General features: G+C 43.6%; 1 protein-coding gene across 1 annotated transcript in view; it reads left to right on the top strand.

Annotated features, from left to right (window-relative positions):
* The window catches only part of ncor1 (nuclear receptor corepressor 1), a 375,214-nt gene that overhangs the window by 345,517 nt on the left and 5,215 nt on the right, over positions 1-24,482 (top strand). The window contains exons 32-34 of the mRNA XM_048612313.1: positions 78-220; positions 16,574-16,627; positions 22,911-23,132. Of these exons, the coding sequence (XP_048468270.1) occupies positions 78-220; positions 16,574-16,627; positions 22,911-23,132 (419 nt within the window). The remainder of the gene's footprint in view (positions 1-77; positions 221-16,573; positions 16,628-22,910; positions 23,133-24,482) is intronic.

Raw genomic sequence — 24,482 nt, forward strand, 5'->3', positions numbered from 1 at the left:
AATCCCGTGCTGATTATATTCTGTGAACATCAGGTTCCTATATTATTGTTCTCAGCGCCACTGTTTTCTCTCTCCAGGAGTGAGGCACGATCTCCAGGGAATGTGAGCTATTTGCCAGCATTCTTCACTAAGCTGGAGAATACTTCACCAATGGTGAAATCGAAGAAGCAGGAGATATTTCGTAAGTTGAACTCCTCTGGTGGCGGGGATTCTGACATTGGTAAGTCAGCCTGTTCTCCCTTACCTTACTTTCTGTCCATCTTGATTAGTTTAAAAAAAGTCCATACTTTTTTATTCTTCCAACTTCCCCATGCAAACAAGAAACTTGCAAACGGCTTGATGTCTGATGACCTGTTTTGTATGGACACTTGGCAGACAGCCTTTGTGTAGTTCTCCTTGGAAATCAGAACTGTCAAGAAACAAGGGCTATATTTAGCTGATACGGTTGTTGTTCTTGCTTGCAGGTTAGATGTTCCAGAATAAGGATTTAACGAGAGCTACAGAATAATTCCTGTTGGTTCCAGGGAAGAAATGAGGAAGAATCAGTTGCTGTAGTTCAATATACTGTCTTCATGCACACATTTCTTTCCTGGGTAATGTGTGTTCATGACTGAGCTGCAGGGAACATGGGCTACTGGAATTGCACTTTGTAGTATTTTATTCTCTTAATTTCTTGGTCATACAAAATGTAAACATTGCTAAAAAGAGACATGATGTCGAAGCATTTATGTTCGCACTCATCAGGGTGCAAGAAAACCATCTTTAGAAAGGGAACAATTTATACACAAGGGAAAAGGGTGCCAATTGTTTGGACTGTGATTTGACATGCACATGAAACAGTGTTGCCATGGTGCTACAGCATGGATTGGCTGTTTCCATTGCCCTTTCTTCAATTATCAAGGTGTAATGTGTGGACATATTCCTTTTATTCTTTTACCTACAAATAGCAAGGTCTGAGAAGGAATAGAAGTAGCTTCTAGCGCGCATGAACAAATCACACTGCGAGCCTAACTGGCACTTCTAGGAAGGGTCACGGGACCCGAAACGTTAACTCTGGTTTTTTTTTCTTCACAGATGCTGCCAGACCTGCTGAGCCTTTCCAGCAACTTTGTTTTTGTTCCTGTGCTTATTCATAGGAGTGTTGATTGCTTACATTAACTGAGTAGCAAGTCCTGTTTGTACATTTCAGCTTATCGCAGTGCAAATGAAACCGCATCACTTCAAGTCACGGCTGACCGCAATGTACACCAAGCTGTTTTATAAAGGTGCCAGGAGCACTGGAAATGTTGCATTGGTTCCCTCATCCAGGTCATTTAGTGAACAGCTGGGGCCCAAGTTCTGATTGTTTCTGTATTCCGGTAGTCAGTATCTGACACTTGGAAAAAGACCCATTTATTCCCACTCTTTGTTTCCTGTCAGTCAACTAATTCCTGGCCCATGCCAATATATTACCCCCATTCCGTGTGCTTTAAGTGTGCCTCCTAACCTGTTATGATGGACCTTATCAAAAGCCATCTGAAAATCCAAATGCACCAAATCCCCAGTTTCTCCCTCATCTATTCTCATCGCTACATCCTCAAAAATCTTGCATAGGTTCGTTAAACATGATTTGCCTTTTATAAACTGATACTGGTTTTGTCAAATCTGGTTGGTACATTCCAGATGTTCTGTTATCACATTTTATATGGTCTCTAGCATTTTCTCCACCCCTGGTGTAAGGCTAACTGGTCTATAATTCTCTGTTTTCTTTCACTCCCACCCTTTTAAATAGTGAGGTTACATTTGCCACACTCCAATCTGAAGGAACTGCTCCAGAGTCTGTAGCATCTTAGAAGACAACAAATGCTTCAAATATTTCCAGGGTCCCTTCCTTTAGTACTCTGGAATGTAGGTTATCAGGCCCTGGTGATTTGTCAGCCTTTAACCCTATTAATTGCCTCAGCACCATTTTCTTACTGAAACTGATTTCCTTGATTCCACCCTTTCACTGGACCCTGGGTTCCATAATGTTTCTGAGAGGCTATTTGTCTCTTCTTTTGTAAAGACAGAACCAGAGTATGAGTTCAATTCTTCTGCATTTTCTTTATTTTTTTGTTTTGGTTTTTGGAGATAGGTTGCAAGCTCTTGCACAGGCTACAAACATTCCCACCTTCTCAATTTTGGAGTTGAGCCCTGGTCATCAAAAATAACTTCTGGCTATCTCCTTCATTCCAACAATGTTACAGTGACCTTTATGAACTGACTTAACACATGTTTCCTTAGCTGTAGGGGGCTGGTGATCCTAGTTCCCCATAGGAGATATCGTGCTGGTATGGATAGCTTCCATTTGACATACGGTTTGACTTCTGGGGTGGTGGTTATGATCTTGCCATGAAGTACTATGTCCATCACTTTTGATGGTAGTGGATCATTTCTAGTGTACTTCTTAAATTATCCTGCTCTTGCAGTGGTAACTTTGGGTGAAAATGGGTCAGGTCGTCTTATTTTAATATAGTCTCTTTGGCTTGTGTGAAAACTCTTTCACATTGTTCTTCACATTTCCCTTTCTTGTTTTGGTGTAATAAGTTGTGCAACAGCTTGAGAATAGTTGCAAAATTTACAATAAGCTTGCCAGAATAACTTAGCAAGCCCAAAAATGATCGTAGTTGGTTTACATTTTTAGTGCTGGTGCCTGTTTGAAGATGACGTGTAGTACCTTGGCATCAGTGAAACAGCCTAAATATTCACTGGAAGATTTAAAAAACTGACATTTATTTTTCCTCACTCTTAGGCCATAATCTTCAAATCTCTCCAGAGCAGTGTCTGAATTGTGGAGATGCTCTTTTTCACTTCTCTCTGTCACTGAAATATCATTTAGATAACACTAGACTCTTTCAAATCCATAGAATAGAATCATAGAATTTTACAGTGCAGAAGGAGGCCATTTGCCCCATTGTATCTGTACCCGCTCCCAAAAGAGCTACCCAGCTAGTCCCAGTCTCCAGCCCTCTCTTCATGGCCCTCCAACTTCATTCCTTTCAAAAATACAGCTCTCTTTGAAACCTCCTTTGGAATCTGCCGGTAGCACATTCCAAATCTTAACCACTCTCTAAGTAAAGAAGTTTCTCCTCCTCTCACTCCTAGCTCTCTCGCTGACAATCTTGAAGTTGTTACTCGTGGTTACTGAAAATCCACTGAAAAATCTGATCCATGGCACATTGGAATAACACAAGTGAGGTGTAATTCCAAAGGGAAGTCTCCTGTATTTGAATGGCCCTTTATTGTTACAATCGTCAAGTGCTTCTGTGACTCAGCATCTACACTCATCTGGAGGTAGGCTTGACTAAGGTCAATTTTACTGAAAAACTCATCTCCAGCTAGTCCAGCAAGTAGGTCATTGATCAAAGACAAAGGAATACTGCTCACCACTTGGTACAAGATTAACAGTGACCTGAAAATTGCAAACATGTATTGATCCATCTTTCTTCGTCACTGGTAAAATAGGCATGATCCCAATCACTCATACTTAGGGGTTCAAAGGTTTCCATCTTGAACAGTCTCTCTAATTTTGCCTTGACCTTTAATCTGATTGCATAAGGCACTGATCTAGCCTTGAATCGTTTTACTTGATTCTCTTCCTTGATTTTTAATTTGACAGAGATCTTTTCCATTCTTCCCAGGTCCCCAGTGAAAACGATGGTAAGTTCGTTTAGAATTTGTGATAGATCATTGTCTGAATCTGACAAGTGATTTACTTCAACCTAGTTGAGTTGGATTTTCTCCAACCATGTTTTCCCAATAAAGCTGGAAAATTTCTTTCAACAACTGGACAAATCTTCAGACTGACTGTATAACTGAACGTTCACATTATACAATCCCTTAAAGGCTCAACTTCACCTGTGCACTTTCTACGTACAATTTTTGAGGGTTATAGTGCAATGTGACTCAACTGCTTCTGACTCTGATATGCACTTTCAAGTATCAATGAAACTGCCTCTCCGGTGTCCATCTCCATTCTTACTGGTTTGCCATTCGGAAAGGGAGTGACCCAGTCTGTGTTACCAGCAATGGCCTGCATGTTTGATGACAGCTCATCTTCTCTAAGTCTGGTCATTTCTCATGCCCTTTTTGTACCATGTAGATTTTCTCCTACTCTTCAGTCTCTGTATTTTTCCTGTGTGTTGTTCATGTTTCCTCCTCAAACGCACATGCTGAAAGAGCCCATTACTTGCTGCAGTTTCTGCATGCAGCCTCTTTATAATGGCAATTTTCTGCTGTGTGACCTGTTTCTCCACATCTAAGGGAGTTTTGAATCTGCATGGTGCTTATCTCTCAGCTGCCATTTTGTGAACTCTTAGACTCAAGCTTAGCTGTTGAACATCCTTGGCTGCTAGTTCTGTCAAGAGTGCATCTCCAGTGCTTTCTTTCAATCTGTTCCTTTCCATCAGTAATATCTTCTGCATTGCATCACATTTCAAACCACACACCAGCCTGTCTATGACATCATTTACATTTCTCTGAATTTGCAGCATTCTGCTAACTTGTTTAAAATTGCTACAGACTCGGAGATAAATTAACCACTATGCCAGTTGTGTTTGTAGAATTTGAACCTTTAACAATCAATACTGGTTTGGTGAAAAATGGTTCTGCAGGATTCCTGTTATTTCTTAATAAGTTTTAGGACCCAGCATCTCTGGTTGTACCAGACTCCTCAGGAGGTTAAAAGTATTTCCCCCCCGTAATAAATCATGAACACAAGGACAGCTATATCTGCATCAATTTTGTTTGAACAAAATAATGCAATTGCTGTGTGTAGCAGTTCCAGCTATAATATTTTCATCATACAGTCCCAAGGTGCCAAACTTTGACTTTTTTTTGTAATAGGAGGTTGTGTACCACAGAAATATTGGCACTTCCTCGCTTCTTTCTGTTTAAAGCATGGTATTCCTGCCTTTTTTTTTCCTGAATATACACCACTAGCTCAAGACATTTCTGTCCTTGTAGGGTACTCAGTACTGTGTTCTTTGATGGTGGAGTGTATGGCCAGCTTCTTCTGCACTGTTCCCCTCTTCCTTTGGGATGAATTCTTGTTTTTTCCCCTCACTTGACTGCACCTTCTTCGGTGCAGAAATGCATCTTTTCTTCCTATCAAAGCATCTCCAAGATCTGCATTGAGAACCATGATTTTTTTTTTTGAACGACTCAATGGATTGACCTGATGGAACTTGAAGGAGTTTTTATCCTCTCCTCCAGTTTTCTTGTATTAAGTTCCAAGAAGAACCAGGAGGCTGAAGCATTCAACAGTAGGAGGCTTATTATGCAGGTGTTTACTCTACAGGCAGCAAGGTTAGACTATAGAACGTAGAACATTACAGCGCAGTTGCGCCGACCTGTGAAACCAATCTGAAGCCCATCTAAACTACACTATTCCATTATCATCCATATGTTTATTAAATGCCCTTAAAGTGGGCGAGTCTACTACTGTTCCAGGCAGGGCATTCCACGCCCTTACTACTCTGAGTAAAGAACCTACCTCTGACATCTGTCCTATATCTATCACCCCTCAATTTAAAGCTATCTCCCCTCGTGCTAGCCATCACCATCCGAGGAAAAAGGCTCTCACTGTCCACCCTATCTAATCCTCTGATCATCTTGTATGTCTCTATTAAGTCACCTCTTAACCTTCTTCTCTCTAATGAAAACAGCCTCAAGTCTCTCAGCCTTTCCTCATAAGACCTTCCCTCCATACCAGGCAACATCCTGGTAAATCTCCTCTGCACCCTTTCCAATGCTTCCACATTCTTCCTATAATGCGGCGACCAGAACTGTACGCAATACTCCAAGTGCGGCCGCACCAGAGTTTTGTACAGCTGGAACATGACCTCATGGCTCCGAAACTCAATCCCTCTACCAATAAAACCCAACACGCCGTACGCCTTCTTAACAACCCGATCAACCTGGGTGGCAACTTTCAGTGATCTATGCACATGGACACCGAGATTTCTCTGCTCATCCACACGACCAAGAATCTTAACATGAGCCCAGTACTGTGTATTCCTGTTACTCCTTCCAAAGTGAATCACCTCACACTTTTCCACATTAAACTCCATGTGCCACCTCTCAGCCCAGCTCTGCAGCTTATCTAAGTCCCTCTGTAACCTGCAACATTCTTCCGCACTATCCACAACTCCACCGACTTTAGTGTCATCTGCAAATTTACTAACGCATCCTTCTACGCCCTCATCCAGGTCATCTATAAAAATGACAAACAGCAGTGGCCCCAAAACAGATCCTTGCGTTACTCCACTAGTAACTGAACTCCAGGATGAGTATTTCCCATCAACCACCACCCTCTGTCTTCTTACAGCTAGCCAATTTCTGATCCAAACCGCTAAATCACCCTTAATCCCATGCCTACCGTGGGGAACCTTATCAACTGCTTTAGTGAAATCCATATACACCACATCAACCGCTTTACCCTCGTCCACCTGTTTGGTCATCTTCTCAAAGAACTCAATAAGGTTTGTGAGGTACGACCTACCCTTCACAAAACCGTGTTGACTATCCCTAATCAAATTATTCCTTTCTAGATGATTATAAATCCTATCTCTTATAATCCTTTCCAACACTTTACCCACAACCGAAGTAAGGCTCACTGGTCTATAATTACCAGGGTTGTCGCTACTCCCCTTCTTGAACAAGGGGACAACATTTGCTATCCTCCAGTCTTCTGGCACTATTCCTGTAGACAATGACAACATAAAGATCAAAGCCAAAGGCTCTGCAATCTCCTCCCTAGCTTCCCAGAGAATCCTAGGATAAATCCCATCTAGCCCAGCGGACTTATCTATTTTCACACTTTCCAGAATTGCTAACACCTCCTCCTTATGAACCTCAATCCCGTCTAGTCTAATAGACTGTATCTCAGTATTTTCCTCGACAACTTTGTCTTTTTCCTGTGTGAATACTGACGAAAAATATTCATTTAGCGCCTCTCCTATCTCTTTGGACTCCACGCACAACTTCCCACTACTGTCCTTGACCGGCCCTAATCTTACTCTAGTCATTCTTTTATTCCTGACATACCTATAGAAAGCTTTAGGGTTTTCCTTGATCCTACCTGCTAAAGACTTCTCATGTCCCCTCCTGGCTCTTCTTAGCTCTCTCTTTAGGTCCTTCCTGGCTAACTTGTAACTCTCAAGCGCCCTAACTGAGCCTTCACGCCTCATCTCTACATAAGCCTCCTTCTTCCTCTTGACAAGAGATTCAACTTCTTTAGTAAACCACGGTTCCCTCGCTCGACCACTTCCTCCTTGCCTGACAGGTACATACTTATGAAGGACACGCAGTAGCTGTTCCTTGAACAAGCTCCACATTTCAATTGTGCCCAGCTCCTGCAGTTTCCTCCTCCATCCTATGCATCCTAAATCTTGCCTAATCGCCTCATAATTGCCTTTCCCCCAGCTATAACTCTAGCTCTGCGGTATATACCGATCCCTTTCCATCACTAAAGTAAACGTAACCGAATCATGGTCACTATCACCAAAGTACTTTCCTACCTCCAAATCTAACACCTGGCCTGGTTCGTTACCCAGTACCAAATCCAATGTGGCCTCGCCTCTTGTTGGCCTATCTACATACTGTGTCAGGAAACCCTCCTGCACACATTGGACAAAAACTGACCCATCTGAAGTACTCGAACTATAGCGTTTCCAGTCAATATTTGGAAAGTTGAAGTCCCCCACAACAACTACCCTGTTACTTTCGCTCCTATCCAGAATCATCTTTGCAATCCTTTCTTCTACATCTCTGGAACTTTTTGGAGGCCTATAGAAAACTCCCAACAGGGTGACCTCTCCTTTCCTGTTTCTAACTTCAGCCCATACTACCTCAGTGGACGAGTCCTCATCAAACATCCTTTCTGCCGCCGTTATACTGTCCTTGACTAACAATGCCACACCTCCCCCTCTTTTACCACCTTCCCTGATGTTACTGAAACATCTAAACCCCGGAACCTGCAACAACCATTCCTGTCCCTGCTCTATCCATGTCTCCGAAATGGCCACAACATCGAAGTCCCAGTTACCAACCCATGCTGCAAGTTCACCCACCTTATTCGGGATGCTCCAGGCATTGAAGTAGACACACTTCAAACCACCTTCCTGCCTGCCGGTACACTCCTGCGACCTTGAAACCTTATTCATGACCTCACTACTCTCAACCTCCTATACACTGGAGCTACAATTCAGGTTCCCATCCCCCTGCTGAATTAGTTTAAACCCTCCTGAAGAGCATTAGCAAATTTCCCCCCCAGGATATTGGTACCCCTCTGGTTCAGGTGTAGACCATCCCATTTGTAGAGGTCCCACCTACCCCAGAATGAGCCCCAATTATCCAGATATCTGAATCCCTCCCTCCTGCACCATCCCTGTAGCCACGTGTTCAACTGCTCTCTCTCCCTATTCCTCGCCTGGCTGGCATGTGGCAAGGGTAACAAACCAGAGATAACAACTCTGTTTGTTCTAGCTCTAAGCTTCCACCCTAGCTCCTTGAATTTCTGCCTTACATCCCCATCCCTTTTCCTACCTATGTCATTGGTGCCTATGTGGACCACAACTTGGGGCTGCTCCCCCTCCCCCTTAAGGATCCCGAAAACACGATCCGAGACATCACGGACCCCGGCACCTGGGAGGCAACACACCAACCGCGAGTCTCTCTCGTTCCCACAGAATCTCCTATCTGTCCCCCTAACTATGGAGTCCCCAATGACTAATGCTCTCCTTCCCCCCCCCACCCACTTCCCTTCTGAGCAACAGGGACAGACTCTGTGCCAGAGACCTGTACCCCATGGCTTACCCCGGTAAGTCGTCTCCCCCAACAGTATCCAAAACGGTATACTTGTTTTTGAGGGGAACGGCCACAGGGGATCCCTGCACAGTCTGTCTGTTCCCTTTCCGTCCCCTGACTGTAACCCATCTGCCTTTTTCCTGTACCTGAGGTGTGACTACCTCCCTGTAACTCCTCTCAATTACCCCCTCAGCCTCCTGAATGATCCGAAGTTCATCCAGCTCCAGCTCCAGCTCCAGTTCCCTAACGCGGTTTCCGAGGAGCTGGAGTTGGGTGCACTTCCCGCAGATGAAGTCAGTGGGGACACTAGTGGTGACCCTTGCCTCCCACATTCTGCAGGAGGAGCATGCAACTGCCCTAACATCCATTCCCACTGTTCTGAATTCCCAAACAGACTATTGAAGAAAACATAAGTAACCTTACCAAATCGGCACTCAGAACCTTTTTTTTTGGTTCGAGGAGGAGGATGGGTGGGAGACACTACCTGGGTAGTGTTTCGGGTAAAGCAACTGCCCAACTATATCACCTCACTTACTCAGCCGTTCCGTGTCTGCTCCTGCTCAGCGTGCGCTTCGCCTATGTGGACCATGACTTGGGGCTGCTCCCCGTCCCCCTTAAGGATCCCAACTAGACTGAGGTCTTCTGAGGTAATAAGGTTATTGATGGTCTTGGAGATGATGGTTTGGTGATCAGAGATGGGGTCATAATCAAGTGGACGGTAGGAGTTGGCGCCAGGCCTTAGTGACGTAGAGGTCAGTACATCATACCACCATTGCACACCCTTTATCAGCAGGTTTGATGGTGCGGTTGGGGTTGGAGCAGAGGGAGTGGAGGGCTGTGCATTCTGTTGGAGAGAGGTAGACTAAGCTAAGATAGACTCAGCTATTTCCTGCCCAAAATAACCAATTACATTGTTTTTGTTTAATGTGATTGGATTCTTAAAGTGACTGTCCACCAATACTTACACAAATACACAATGGTTTGTTTTAGAGAATTTGCTCTCTCTGGTTATTACTGCATACATACTTAAGGATTAAAATGGCAAGGGGAAATGGATTAAGTAGAGATATATGTGCTACCAGGCTGCAAAGATGATTTGATCTAAAACATGACCAAGTGTTTGGAAGAATTTGCTTGAAGTATGTGAAGCATCCGACAGGTTTGTTTGAGGCAGCTGCCAGGTTAGATGGTCCTATTTAGGAAAAATGTAAATGCTTCCATCCCCTGTTTATGGGATGTCTCAAAGAGCTTTATGCCAATGAATTACTTTTGAAGTACAGTCACTGTTATCGTCTAAAGGAATTTAGCAGCCATTTGTGCACACCAAAACCCCACTAAGTGGGTGCACTAATATAATTGTTATGTTAATCTCAAACTTGGGATCAATAATCCAGAGACATTTCAAATCCCACCAGAGCAGCTGGAGAATTTGAATTTTGACAATTAAATAAGTCTGGAATAAAAAGTCATTGGTAAATATTAGCATGAAACTGCTGGATGGCTGTTAAAACATATCTGATTCATTAGTATGCTGTAGGGAAGGAAATCTGTTGGCCTGCCAAGTCTGGTTTTCATACGACTCCAGACTCTCAGACGTGTGGTTGACTTTTAACTATCATCTGAAATAGCCCTGCAAGTCATTCAGTTCTATGCCAGGCAATGATCATCTCCAATAAGGGACAATCTAATCACCGCCCTTTGACATTCAATGGTGCTACCATCACTGAAACTCCCACTGTCAACATCCTCGGGGTTACCATTAACCAGAAACTCAGCTGGACTCACCATATAAACACAGTGGCTACAAGAGCAGGTCAGAGGCTAGGAATACTGCAGTAAGTAACTCACCTCCTGACTCCCCACTTGCCTGGATGGGTGCGACTCCAACAACACTGAAGAAGCTTGACACCATCCAGGACAAAGCAGCCCACTTGACTGACACCACAATGACAAGCATCCACTCCCTCCACCACCAACGCTCAGTAGCAGCAGTGTGTAGCATCTACAAGATCCTCAAACAGCATCTTCCAAACTCTCAACCGCTTCCATCTAGAAGGACAAGGGCAGCAGGTATGTGGGAACATCACCATCTTCAAGATTCCTTCCAAGCCACTCACCATCCTGACTTAGAAATGTATTGTCGTTCCTTCACTGTCTCTGGGTCAAAATCACGGAATTCCCTCATTAAGGGTATTGTGGATCTACCTACAGCATGTGGACTTCAGCGCTTCAAGAAGGCAGCTTATAACCACCTTCTCAAAGACAACTAGGGACAGGCAATAAATGCTGGCCCCCAGTGTTGTCCATGTCCTGCAAGTGAATTTAAAAAAATTCAAGATGGTGGTTTAGGGTGGCACGGTGGCTCAATGGTTAGCACTTACAGTGGCAGGGACCCAAGTTTGATACACCCTCAGGCAACTGTCTGTGTGGAGTTTGTATGTTCTCCCTGTGTCTGTGTGGGTTTCCTCTGGGTGCTCCAATTTCCTCCCACAGTCCAAAGATGTGCAGGTTAGGGTGGATGAGCCATGGGAAATGCAGGGTTACAGAGATGGTGGAGCATGGGGTTGGTTGGGGCGCTCTGGGTCTGGATCTGGATGGGATGCTCTTTGGAGTATCAGTGTGGATCCAATGGGCTGAATGGCCTGCTTCCACACTGTACGGATTCTGTAATACCAGCACCTCCTCAAGAGCAGCTACTGATGGGCAATAAACACCCACCAGGAACATCTACGTCCCTAAAATATAATTTTTTTAAACTTCTGAGCTAAATGATCAAATAATCGATCAAAAGATTCACCTGCATTCCCTACGCCCACACATCGAATTCCGTACACGCCTAGATATTGAATACTTTTTCCACCGCCACCTCCTCCCCGCCTATTTCTTTGACCGGGAGTCTAACCTACCCTCTGCAGACCCCTCCTCCCACCTCTGACAAACCTCATCCTCCTGGACACCACCCCACAGCCTCCAACTTCCCTCAACCTCTTCATATCCAGCTGCTCTCTCAACATCAATCGCCTGAATCTCTCCACCCCTCTCTCTCACTCCAACTTCTCCCCAACAGAACGCACAGCCCTCCACTCCCTCTGCTCCAACCCCAACCACCCCATCAAACCTGCTGATAAGGGGTGTGCAATGGTGGTATGACGTACTGACCTCTACATCACTAAGGCCTGGCGCCAACTCTCTGACGCCAACTCCTACCGTCCACTCGATTATGACCCCACCTCTGATCACCAAACCATCATCTCCAAGACCATCAATAACCTTATTACCTCAGAAGACCTCCCAACCTCATCATTCCCCAACGCCACCCTGCTCATTTCTGTCTCCTCCTCAAAATCCACAAACCTGACATCCCGGGCCAACCCATTGTCTCTGCCTGCTCCTGCCCCACTGAACTCATCTCCACTGGCCTTGACTCTTGTTTTTACTTCCTGCTCCAGGAACTCTCCACATTCAGTACACTACCCATACCCAGTAGACTACTTACACCCTCCATCTCCAAGACTTTCAATTCCCTCAGCCCCAACACCTCATCTTCACCATGGATATCCAGTGTCTCTACGTCAGTACCTCCCATGAGGAGGGCCTAAAACCTCTCCACTGCTTCCTTTCCTGCAGTCCCAACCAGTCTCCCTCCACTGACACCCTCATCCACTTAACGGAACTTGTCCTTCCCCTCAACAACTTTTCTTTATCTCCTCCCACTTCCTACAAACCAAAGGGGTGGCTATGGGCACCCATATTGGTCCAAGCTATGCCTGCCTCTTTGTAGGATACGCTGAACAGCCCCTGTTCTGCAGTTACACTGGCACTATCCCTCCCCTCTTCCTCCGCTACATTGACTGTAACAGTGCTGCCTCATGCTCCCATGAAGAGCTTGAACAGTTCATCAACTTTACTAAGACCTCTCACCTCAACCTGAAATTCACCTGGACTGTCTCTGACACCTCCCTCCCCTTCCTGGACCTCTCAGTCTCTATCTCCGGTAACTGTCTCAGCACCGACATCTATTTCAAACCCACAGACTCCCATAGCTAGCTGGACTACACGTCCTCTTACCCACCCTCCTGCAGGAATGGTCCCATACTCTCAATTCCTCCGTTGCGTCTGCTCCCAAGATGGAGCATTCCACACCCGGACATCCCAGGTGTCCTCCTCTTTCAAGAACCGTAACCTCGCCCTCCCCATCGCCTCCAGTGATTCATAATGTCCTCAACCGAATCTCTTGTATTTCCTGCACTTCTGCTCTCAAACACCCTCCCCCCAACAAAAATAAGGACAGAGTCCCCGTGGTCCTCACATACCACTCCACCAACCTCCGCATCCAGCTCATCATCTCTGCCACTTAGGCGACCTACAATCCAACCCCACCACCAAAGAGATATTTCCCACCCAACCCCTATCTGCCTTCCGTAGGGACCATTCATTCTGCGATTCCCTTGTCCGCTCCACTTTCCCCACCAACCCCACCACACCCAACACCTTTCCTGCAACAGCAGCAGGTGCTACACCTACCCCTATACCTCCCCTCTCACTTCTGTCCAATGCCCCAAACAATCTTTCCAAATCGGACAGGGATTGACCTGTACAAGCTCCAACCTGGTCTACTCTATCAGTCGCTCCCGGTGTGGCCTCCTCTACATCGGTGAGACCAAGCACAGACTCGGTGATCGATTCACGGAGCATCTGCGCTCTATGTTATAATTAACAGCACCTTCTGGTCGCTATCCGTTTTAACTCCCCCCTCCCACTCCCTTGGTGACATATCCATCCTGGGCCGCCTCCAGTGCCACAGTGATGCCACATGCAATCCGGAGGAACAACACCTCATATTCCACCTCGGGAGCTTACAGCCTGATGGCCTCAACATAGAATTCACCAGTTTCAAAATCTCCCCACCCCCGGCCTCATTCCATGTCCAACCCTCCCTCTCATCCTCGCCTCCTTGACCTGACACAACCTGTCCACCGTCTTTCTCACCCATCCACCCCACCCTTTCCATGACCTATCTCCACAACTCCCTACCTGCACCCACCTATTACCCCACTACTCTTCCCCCAGCCCCAACCCCTCGCTGTGTTTATTTCCGAGACCCCTTCCCCCTCCCCAATCCTGATGAAGGGTGTAAACTCGAAACATCAACTTTCCTGCCCCTCTGATGCTGCCTGTCCTGCTGTGTTGCTCCAGTTCCATACTATTGACCCCGACCAGATAATCAGTTTTCTTAGTTATGATCATGTAACATTAAACCATTCGACCCCTCAAGCCTACTGCATCATTCAGTAGGATCATGTTGATCGAAAACTCCTCACATCCACTTGCCTGCTGTTTCCCATAGCTTTTGATTCCCCGACTGATCAAGAATCTGTCCATCTCGGCCTTAAATATACAGAAGGATTCTGCCCTCACAGTTCTCTGTAGCAATGAGCTCCAAAGATACTCAATCCACTGAGAGAAGAAATTCCTCATCATCTCAGTCTTAAATTAGCATTCCTTAATTCTGAGACTATACTCTCTGGCCCGAGACTCTCCAATGAGAGGAAACATGCTGCCAGCTTTTAGCGTGCCAAGTCCATTTAGAATCCTGTGTGTTTCTGAACTCCAGTGCATAGAGTCCCAACCTGTTTAGCTTTTTTTCATAAGAAAATCCCTCCGTAACAGGAATCACCCTTGTGAACCTTTTCTGAACTGCCTCCAATGAAATGGTATCTTTCCTTTAAAAAAAAAAGGACCAAAACTGCTCTCAATAGTCCAGATGTGGTCTCACTAGCGCTTTGTACATTTGCAGTAAAACTTCCCTGCTCTTATACTCCAACTGCCGTAAAATAAGGGCTACCATTCCAGAGTTCTGAGGAAGGGTCACCGGACCTGAAACGTTAATTCTGTTTTTCCCTTCACAGATGCTGCCAGACCTGCCGAGCTTTTCCAGCAACTTTATTTTTGTTCCAACATTCCGTTGGCCTTCCTGATGACCTGCTGCACCTGTGTGCTAGCTTCCTGTGTTTCATGCATGTGTCTCCAACTCCCTTTTGTGTTGTAGCTTTTTGCAGTTTTTCTCCTTTTAAATAATATTGTGTTCATTTGTTCTCCCTTTCAAAATGAACAACTTATTTTCCCATGATATAGTCCATTGGCTAACTTTTTTACCCACTTAGTTAATTTATCAATATATCTCTGTAAACTGTTTATATTCCCCTCAAACCTAGTTTTCCACCTATTTTAGTGTCATCTGCAAATTTGGCTACAGTTCACCTGCTTCCTTCTAAGTCATTCATGTTTGTTGTAAACACCTGCAGAACTCACTGGTCACAGGTTGCCAACTTGAAAAAGAACCCCTTATCCCCACTCACTGTTTCCTACCCTTGAGCCAATTCTCTATCCATGCCAATATACTAGCTCCAACACCATGGGCTGTTATGACATGACATCGTACTTTGTGAAGTGCCTTTTCGAGTGCATCTGGAAGTCCAAATACAAGACATCGACTGGTTGAGGCTTCATTGAAAAACTCTGAATTAGTCAGACACATTTTCCCGTTCATGTACGTTGCTTGAGTAATAAATATACCTGGACACCAAGAGAACTCCCCTTTGCCTCTTCTACTTGAAGAAAGTGTATTTGTGGAAACTGGGGGCAATCAGGACTTTACTGTGAATAGCTTGCTAGCAGTTACTCCCCGAGACTGGGGTAAATTATCAAACGTTGACTAATTTCAGGAAATAACCTATGCAAATCCTATTTTTTAATTTCTGCCATAACATACAGTATCTGTATTTGTAGAGGCACTGGCTGCATGGATCATTGCAGATTCTAATTGTCCACACACCTTTAAGCACTATTCTGGCTAATGTTTGCTCACAAGCTTTTATTGTGTGTAGTGCTTTAGTTCCTTTTCCTCTTTTACAAAAATGAAAGCTTATCGATGAAAAGTGACAGTGCAACATCTGTTCTGTGTGTCTGTCACTGGACAGTGTTAAATAGGACCAGGAGAGCCCATTCATCCCCTTATGTTCAAAAGCAAAATGACATGATGCTGGAAATCTGAAATGAAAACAAAACTAGAAATACTGAGCAAGTTTAGAAGCATGTGTAGAGAGAAAGAAACAGAATTAATGGTTCAGGTCAAGGACCTTCCTTCAGAACAAAAAGATGTTAGTGTTAAAATGTTTATAAGCAAGTGAGGAGGAGGGGATGGTGTAAAAGAACAAAAGGGAAGGTCTGTGAAAAAGCCAAACCCAATTTTGAGTTTAGAAGGCTGATTTTTGATTGTAAAATGAGGTGCATCTCCTTGAACTCAAGTTCAGTTTCATCAAAACAGTGCAGCAGGCCAAAAGCAGACTAGTTTATGAGTGAGAATCCAGCAGTGTTCGTGATTAGTTTCACAATACTCCATTCTTAACAACTAATTGGGAGAGCATAACCTTTAGATTTCACTTGAAATGTTTGCAGCTTTGCAGCAGAAGTCCCATTATTAGAATTTGTACCTCTGATGTGCATCCATTGGCTCTCTCAGGGTGCCCAGTCATGACCTTTAGGTAAGTTTCTGGTCCTCTCTCAGAACCATTTGAGTGGCACAGAGCAGAATCTTGTGCCCAACATTTCAGTACAGCCTGGCAAGATTATGGTCAGGATAATGCACAGTCAAAAGCTACATAAACTTTAGCACCTGGATTGTAGTGTTTGACTTTTCAGTCAGGCTGTGTGGTTACCCATTAACAGGTTCTCTTTTTCCTTTCAGCTAATGCTCAGCCTGGGACCGAGATATTTAACTTGCCTGCTGTCACGTCATCAGGTAAGGTCAGATTTAAAGTAAGAAATAGGGGCAGGATTTAGCCATTTGGTCCTTTTCAGCCTGCCCCACCATTCTTCCTAGTTTCCATCTTTCTGAACTATCCCCATATCCCTGAATTTCCTTAATATTCACCAATTTCTCAGTTCCCTGGGGTAGAGAATTCCAAAGATTCACGAAGCTCTGCGTTGGGAAGCCTCTCATCTCAATCCTAAATGGTTCAACCCTTATGGAGATTGTGACCCCAAACTCTAAACATCCTAGCCAGGAGAAGCATCCTCCAAATCTTCTCATCCCAGGAGTCCGTCTCGTGAACCTTAGTTGCGCTCCATCTGAGACATCTGTAAGCCTTCCTTAGATGAGGAGACCAAAACTGTACACACAACTTGTGACCTCGTGAAGGTCCTACTTAATTTTACTAAGCCTGTTTAGCTGTTATAATCCCTTCTTAACATATACAAAAAACACCTGAAAGAGCACAGATGCTGGAAATCTGAAACAGAAACAGAAACAAAAACAGAAATGGCTGGAAAATTTCACCAGGTCAGGCAGCATCTGTGGAGAGAAATCAAAGTTAACATTCGGGTCCAGTGACCCTCCTTCAGAATCAAAGGGTTACTGGGCCCAAAACATTAATTCTGATTTCTCTCCACAGATGCGACCAGACCTGCTGAGATTTTCCAGCAATTTCTGCTTTCATTCCACTATAATGTAGGCGGATCTGCTATTTGCTTTTGTAACTACTTGCTGGACTTGCATATTAACTTTCCAAGAGTCCTTGACAAGGATTCCAATTCCTCTGACCAGCAACATTTCCCAATTTCGCACCAATTAGTAAATATCTGCATTTGTATTTTTCCTACTAAAGTATATAACTTCATATTCCACCTGCCATCTTCTTTCCCACTCATTCAAATCGACAGTATCAATCTTCGTGTTGATCGTCTTTCTCACAGCTTGCTTTCTCACCTAGCTTTATATTGTCAGCAAACTTGAACCCGGTGTACTCAGTCTGCTCATCTAAGTCAATTTAGATTGTAAGTAATTGAGGCCTCAACACTGATAACATCCTACTAACCCAAAGTTGACTATCGTGTTCATACTTTTCTTTCTTTCTATTAACTAACATTCTCAAACGCTAAAATATTATTCTCAATCCCATGAGCCCTCCTTTTGTGAAACAACCTCCAATGTGATACAAATGGTTTAATGTGAAACACTGTAGTGAGCAGCAGTTCCTTTAGGACAGCTAAGCCCAGTGAGCATCCTCGTTTATACATCAGTTGTAGTCCAAGTTTCAATATAAAATGTTTCCTGCAGAAATGCAGCCTGTGAAACTTGAAGCTTTGCAAGAGTTTTGATGACAATTTCACATTGCAGGTACCACTACGAGTTCAGTGCCAGACAGGCTATTGGGAGAGATATAATGAGAACACTGAGACAGCCTCCACATCACAAGCTCAAATACCTCTGTATCTTGGATTCCTCACCCTTCACGACCAGTCAAAAAATAAGCCCATTCCGAATCTTGTCTAAATTACTATTTCCAAATGATTCCTTGTGATCATCCAGTACTCAGCAATACTTTATTGTAACTTTATTTGTTCATGAGATTGTGTATCCTTGAATAGGTTCTTAGAAAGTGGTTGTGAACTGCAGCCTTGACCTTCTGCAGCCCATGTATAGTTGGTACACCACAGCACTGTTAGGGGAGTTCCAGGATTTTCACCCAGTAACAGTGAAGGGCTGGAGACCTCTTCCCAAGTCAGGATGGTTCGTGGCTGGGAGCGGAACTAACAAGTGGTGGTGTTCACATACATCTTTACCCTCCAGGTGTTAGAGGTTGTAGCTTTGGAAGGTGCTGTCAAAGGAACCTGGACAGTTTTCTCCAGTGAATCTTGTTTTCAGTGATACTCTGATTAATTAAGCTTAGCAAATCCCTTTCATCCATTACCTCTACGTACCCCAACCAACACGTCAGTTTTAGAGTTCTCAACCTTGTTTACAAATCCCTCCGAGATTCTACGCTTCTCTGTTTCTGGTGTTCCAAAATTTTAATTGCTCCACCGTTGGTGGCTGTGACTTTAACTATCTGGCACTCTGGAATTCCCTCCCTAACACTGTCTACCTTTGTCTTCCTTTGGGATGCTTCTCCAAGCCTACCTCATTGACCAAGCTTTTGGCAATCTGGCTAATGTTGCTTTACATGCCTCGGTGTCTACTTTTGCTTTATAACATTCTTGTGAAGCACCATGTAAAATTTTAGTTACAATGAAAACATTATACTACGGCAAGTTGATATCATTCTGAGGACCTTGAAAAAAGGGTGGGATAATTGCGAGCACCACCTACGAACAGGCAATATTATGCACAAAGTCTAGATAAAGCGAAGTAACCACAATAGACTAATCCTGCAAAGCAGTGCACTACCTTTCACAGCTATAGAAAGGCAACTCACTAACTGCCCCCATACCTGCCTTGCAAACTAGGGGACCAGCATTTTCCAGTCTCTCCTGTCCCACCTGTTGATTTTTCCCTACATTTCATTGGTAGCTCTATTTTCTGTGGAGCATAACAGTTAGGGTTTTGTGTGTTGTCTAAGTGGTGCATGTCTGTCTGTGGGACCATGCATATTGACCCATTTGTGGCAGCAGTGAGGGGAGGTCTAACTGTCCTCTTGGGGGCTACGGGTATGTAGCTGTGCAGCTGATTGTCAGGCAGGTGTATACACAGATGTGCATCTGACTGACTTGTAGGGGTATACATATCTGACTTTCCTTGTGTGTGCATGTATGTCTGTCTGGGAAGGTATGTGTGGATGTGCAACTGTCTTGGATGTATGTGTATGCTTGCCCACATTGTCCACCTGTCTGAGGGGCGCAGGGTGGGGTGGTAGTGGTGTTTGCATGTCAGTCTAAGGGTGTGGCCATCAGACTTGTTAGGATGCTTCGACATCAGTCTGTCCACACAGAGGCGACAATGTGCATATGTTTGGCTGTCTTGAGGTGGGTGTGCAGAGACCTTTGGCACAGTTTAGGGGGGAGCTATGTTTGAACACATCCCACTATCAATGAGTTTGTGTGTATGTCTTCAGTGTTGCTAAGTGGTGATGTGTGTGCATCTGACTGGCTGGTGAGGGAATGTGTGCCTCTCTCTGACTGGCAGGAATGGGGGCCCGCATGGGCACCTAATTGTCTGCTGCCACATGCACATTTGCCTCAGGGGAAGCTGAGGGGAATGTATACACATTCTCCTTGAATGTCCAAGGGCTTGAGCCTGTATCTGTGTCTCTCAGGCTGCATCTGACTTACTGTGTGGGTCACATGCAGGCATATTTCTGACGTTCATTTTGTTTGGTGGTGGGGGGGTGCGGGGAGTTCTAATTATGCATGCTCATCTCTGACTTTCTTCTTGTGATGTATGCATCTGACTATCAGGGCTGGAGATGGGAAGAAGGGGTGTATCCCTAATTTGGGAGTACGCATGCCAGACTTTCCACGTATGTCTGGTGAATGTGGCCTGCCTCCTTGTTTAACGAGCTCCACTTACCTCAGAAGATTGCTATTTACTAATCTGTAAAAATGTACTGGTTTTATACATTCAGATTAAAACATCTTGTAAAATAAAAACTAATTTTAAGAATTTCAGCTGCTAAAACCCAATTATTTCTCTTTCTTTCGACCCAGGTGTGGTTTCGTACAAAAAAGGTGCGTCATTTATTTAACAATCTAGCCACATTTTTCAGGTCTTACCTGCAGATTCCAAATTAGTTTCACTGCAAGGGAGTGGTGTACTTTGCCCCAGCTTGACTTTGTAAACATATCCAGCAAGTAGCCAACTGATTAATGGGATACCATCCACAGGCCAAACACAGCTTGTTCATAATTTCTCTGAGCTTCCCTGTCAAAAGGACAAAAATGTTAATGGGTGGAGAGTAATCTGTGGAGGAGATATTCTTTTTGATTCCTTATCCATGGATTCAAACCACCTGATGGCAATGCTAACCTACTTAAGGCTAATTTGTTTCTGATGGCCATCAGATCTTACCCCAAATATTGTCTACCAGCCCTCCTTGCTGCAGTAGCTGTACTCATTTATTCGCTTTCAGTTTGTTGAAGCATGTTGAGCAATGCAACCTGCAAACAGTAACAGCCTCGCCTTTCAAACTAACCAAATCATATAGCTCACTGATGTGTAAGGCATTGCAGATTTCCTGGTGAAATGTTGGGATATAAATTGTGTGGTGGGGTTGTTAATCTTAGCTAGTCCCTCAAGACCAAGAATGACTTGAGTAACTGGCTCTTAGCAGAGAATCTCCGTCCCCTTGGGAACTTGGAGGTGTGACTAATAATGAGGAAGATGCTAATTAACTGTAACAAGAAAGGGCCAACCAATGACAGGTGGAATTTTGTTGAGAGATGGTAGGTTATGCATTTTGGCAGAAGGTTTTTATTTCATTCTTCCTGACAAAAAAAAGACTTGCTGTCAAACTTCCACTCATCAAGACAGAATAACACGTACACCAAATCTCAAAGGAATAACAATTATTACTATATGAAAAGAGAATGCTAATTGGCTCACAAGTGGACTCTAGTTGGTACAAGCATTGCCACAGCAAATGCATCAGGGAACAGTTAACTGTGAAGCTCTTGTTTAACTTCAAACAAGGCAAGTCGTTTCTGGTTCAGGTATTTCTGCAGAAATGCACCATTGAATAGCTGTTGCCCAAGCTCTAAAAGGTACAATGCGTGGACATGTTCTTTCTGTTTGAAAAGGACAAGGCCTCACATGTGAATATGTGTAGCCTCTAGCCTACATAAATGAGCCTGACTGTGTTAAGAATTACAGTAACAATCCAATTTAAAATTATCAGTTGGATTCGCTGTGCGACTCACTTGAAATTAATTGAACAACCTTTTTTTTAAGCAAAAAGGTGGTAGGAACTGTGAAAGATCAGAGAGATTTTAGTGTCCCTGTACAGAAATGATTGAAAACTAGTGGGCAAGTACAAAAGTAATCAAAAGGCTAATGAAATATTGGCCTTTATTTCAAGAAAACTGGAATACAAAAGTGAGCAATTGATGCCTGATAGAATTAAAACTGTTCAATCCCTTCTCAGAGCACAGTGTTTAGTTCTGGCAGCAATGCCCCTTATGTAATGCCACAACATGAATGGTGTTGCCCCAATATTTGGTGGCATGTATTTTAACAATGATATAAATAGAATTGGAAAGGAGGGAACTTGTATGGAAGTTGTACAACAATGAGTTGCACTACCTTCTCAAGTGCAGTTAGGGATAAGCAATCAATTTTGGACATAATCAGAGATGCCTGCTTCCCATGAAAGAATTTAGATAAGACTTTGCTTAGAGCACACTTAGATAACTATGAGCAGTTACAGTTCTGGTTTATATATTACAAAGAACATTTAAAAAAAAAACTACTGAGAATGTTTTCTCCAAAAAAGAGAATACTGAGGCATGATTGAAGTTTTTGTAAGTGAGGAAAGTTTGAAACGGCAGTTGTAGAGAATTGTTATCACTTGCAGTTAAGGTGAGAACTAAAGGTCGTGAGTATAAGACAGTCACCAATAATAAACTTAATCAGGAATTCAGCGGCAGCATCTTTACCCAGATGGCTGAGGCAATGCGATAGATGCATTGAAGGAGAGCTAGCCACATAATGGAGAAAGGAAGCAAAAACTGTTAGTGCAATTAGATGAAAAAAGGTGTTGTAAGTCCTGCGTAGAGCAGTTAGGCCGAACAACCTTTTTCTGTTCTGGCAGAACTTTGTAAACCACAGTTTGAGTTGTGCATTTGGTTGCTTTGGAAGATTTGTGGCATTTCTGAGGGGGTTGGGGGAATTCAAAATATAGAGATCCTTTGCCCAGTTTCTCCAGAAAATCTGTAATGTTCAGGCAACTCAATTTATTTGTGTAAATAAATTTGCTAATTACAGGCAGCCACTTGGAATGGTATAGATATGGAACAATAACTTTCCTTGCTGAATTCTTTGACTGTATTGCTCTGTTCTTCAATGTGTATAAAGGAAATGAAGTTGTAGAGTCTGTTCATGGCTGTTGCTTTAATGGTTAATGCTGCCATTGTCTTGCGATTTGGAGCTTGCAGCTTGCAAAATAAGTGCTGACTTTTCGTTTTCCCATTCTCTCTCTGCCTGCGCCTCTCTTGTCCTCACCCTGTACCCTTTCCCTTATCACTCTTCTTTTCCCTTTATTGGTTCTGCTTCCCTCTTTCTGTCCCCATGATTATTTCCTCCCATCTCCCAGGTTCAGTCAGTTCTCGGAGTCATTCCTTTGCAGATCCAGCCAGTAACCTTGGCCTTGAGGACATTATCAGAAAAGCCTTAATGGGAAAATATGACGATAAAGGAGAAGATCACCAAGTTGTACTGTCTCACCCTGTAAGTGCATCACAAGGCAACATGAGCACATCGATCCCTGTGTCCAGTGATGCTCGGAATGAGGAAGCCAATCCATCGCCTCCATCAGGTTAGTGTAATGGGATGAGGGAGAACCAGGTGCCCCATCGATTATGTTGTCAGAACTCTGTGAAATCCATATCAATCAAGCAAATTATCTTAATGTTCTACGTAGATGGCTTGCAGAGCAGCTTTACAGATCACACTTAGAATGAGTGGCTCAAAATGAATATTCATTCCAGTTATTCTAGAGCCCAGACTTTTAACTTGGATTCACTGAATTTGTTCTTTGGTTTAAACACCAAATGCTTTCCACCAAGTAATCAATTATTGATGTAGTTAATCGGGTTAGATCCTTCAATTCTGTTCCCAAAGTCTACCGACATTTCTGGCCAGGTAAAGATTTCGCAAATTTCTAGTTGTCAACTAGTTCCAGGAATGAATTCTCAAAGTAGCCTAACCTCTACCATTAGGACAAAGCTAGAGTCCATTATTAATGAGGAAATGTAGGACAGTTAGAACAACTTAACACAGTCAGACAGATTCAGGATGGTTTAGTAAAAGGAAAATTATATTTGACATTTGCTAGAGTTTTTTAAATAAAACAAAGCGTTGACAAAAAGAAACCAGTAGATGTAGTATATTTGGATTTAATAAGTGCCACGTGAAAGTTTATTGCCCAAATGGGAGCTTGCAGTATTGGGGATAATGTATTAGCATGGAGTGAGGATTGGCTAACACACAGAAGACAGGGAATCGGGATTAATGAATCTACTTCAGGTCATCAAATGTAACTAATGGAGTGCCACAAGGATCAGTCTTAGCACCTCTGTTATTTACTATCTATAATTAATGATTTGGAGAAGGAGGCAGAATGTAATTTATCCAATTTTTTTTACAAAACAACATAAGGTGGGTGGGTACTTGTAATGAGAACTGAAGGAATCTACGATATGGATAGGTCGAATCAAAAGGCAAACTATTACTCATGGAGAAAGACTTCAGAAAGGTGCAGCATAGAGGGATCTAGGTGTTCTTGTGTATAAAACACAAAAAGTTAACATACGGGTGCAGCGAGTAATTAAAAAGACAATTGGAATTTTGGTCTTTATTACTAGAGAGTTAGCATTTAATAATAGGCAAGACTTAGTGCACTTAGAATAGTATAAAGGAAGGCAGAGTATACTTAAGAGGGAAATCAGGAGGGCAAAAAGGGTACATGAGATACTCTGGCAAATAGGATTAAGGACAATGCAAAGGGATTCTACAAATACATTAAGGACAAAGGGGGAACTAAGGAGAGAATAGGGCCCCTTAGAGATCAGCAAGGCTGCCTATGTGTGGGAGATACTAAACTAAACAATTATTTTGCATCAGTGTTTACTGTGGAGAAGGATATGGAAGACATAGAATGTGGGGA

This window comes from Rhincodon typus, chromosome 26 (assembly GCF_021869965.1).
Source record: "Rhincodon typus isolate 14 chromosome 26, sRhiTyp1.1, whole genome shotgun sequence".
NCBI classification, from domain to species: Eukaryota; Metazoa; Chordata; class Chondrichthyes; order Orectolobiformes; family Rhincodontidae; genus Rhincodon; species Rhincodon typus.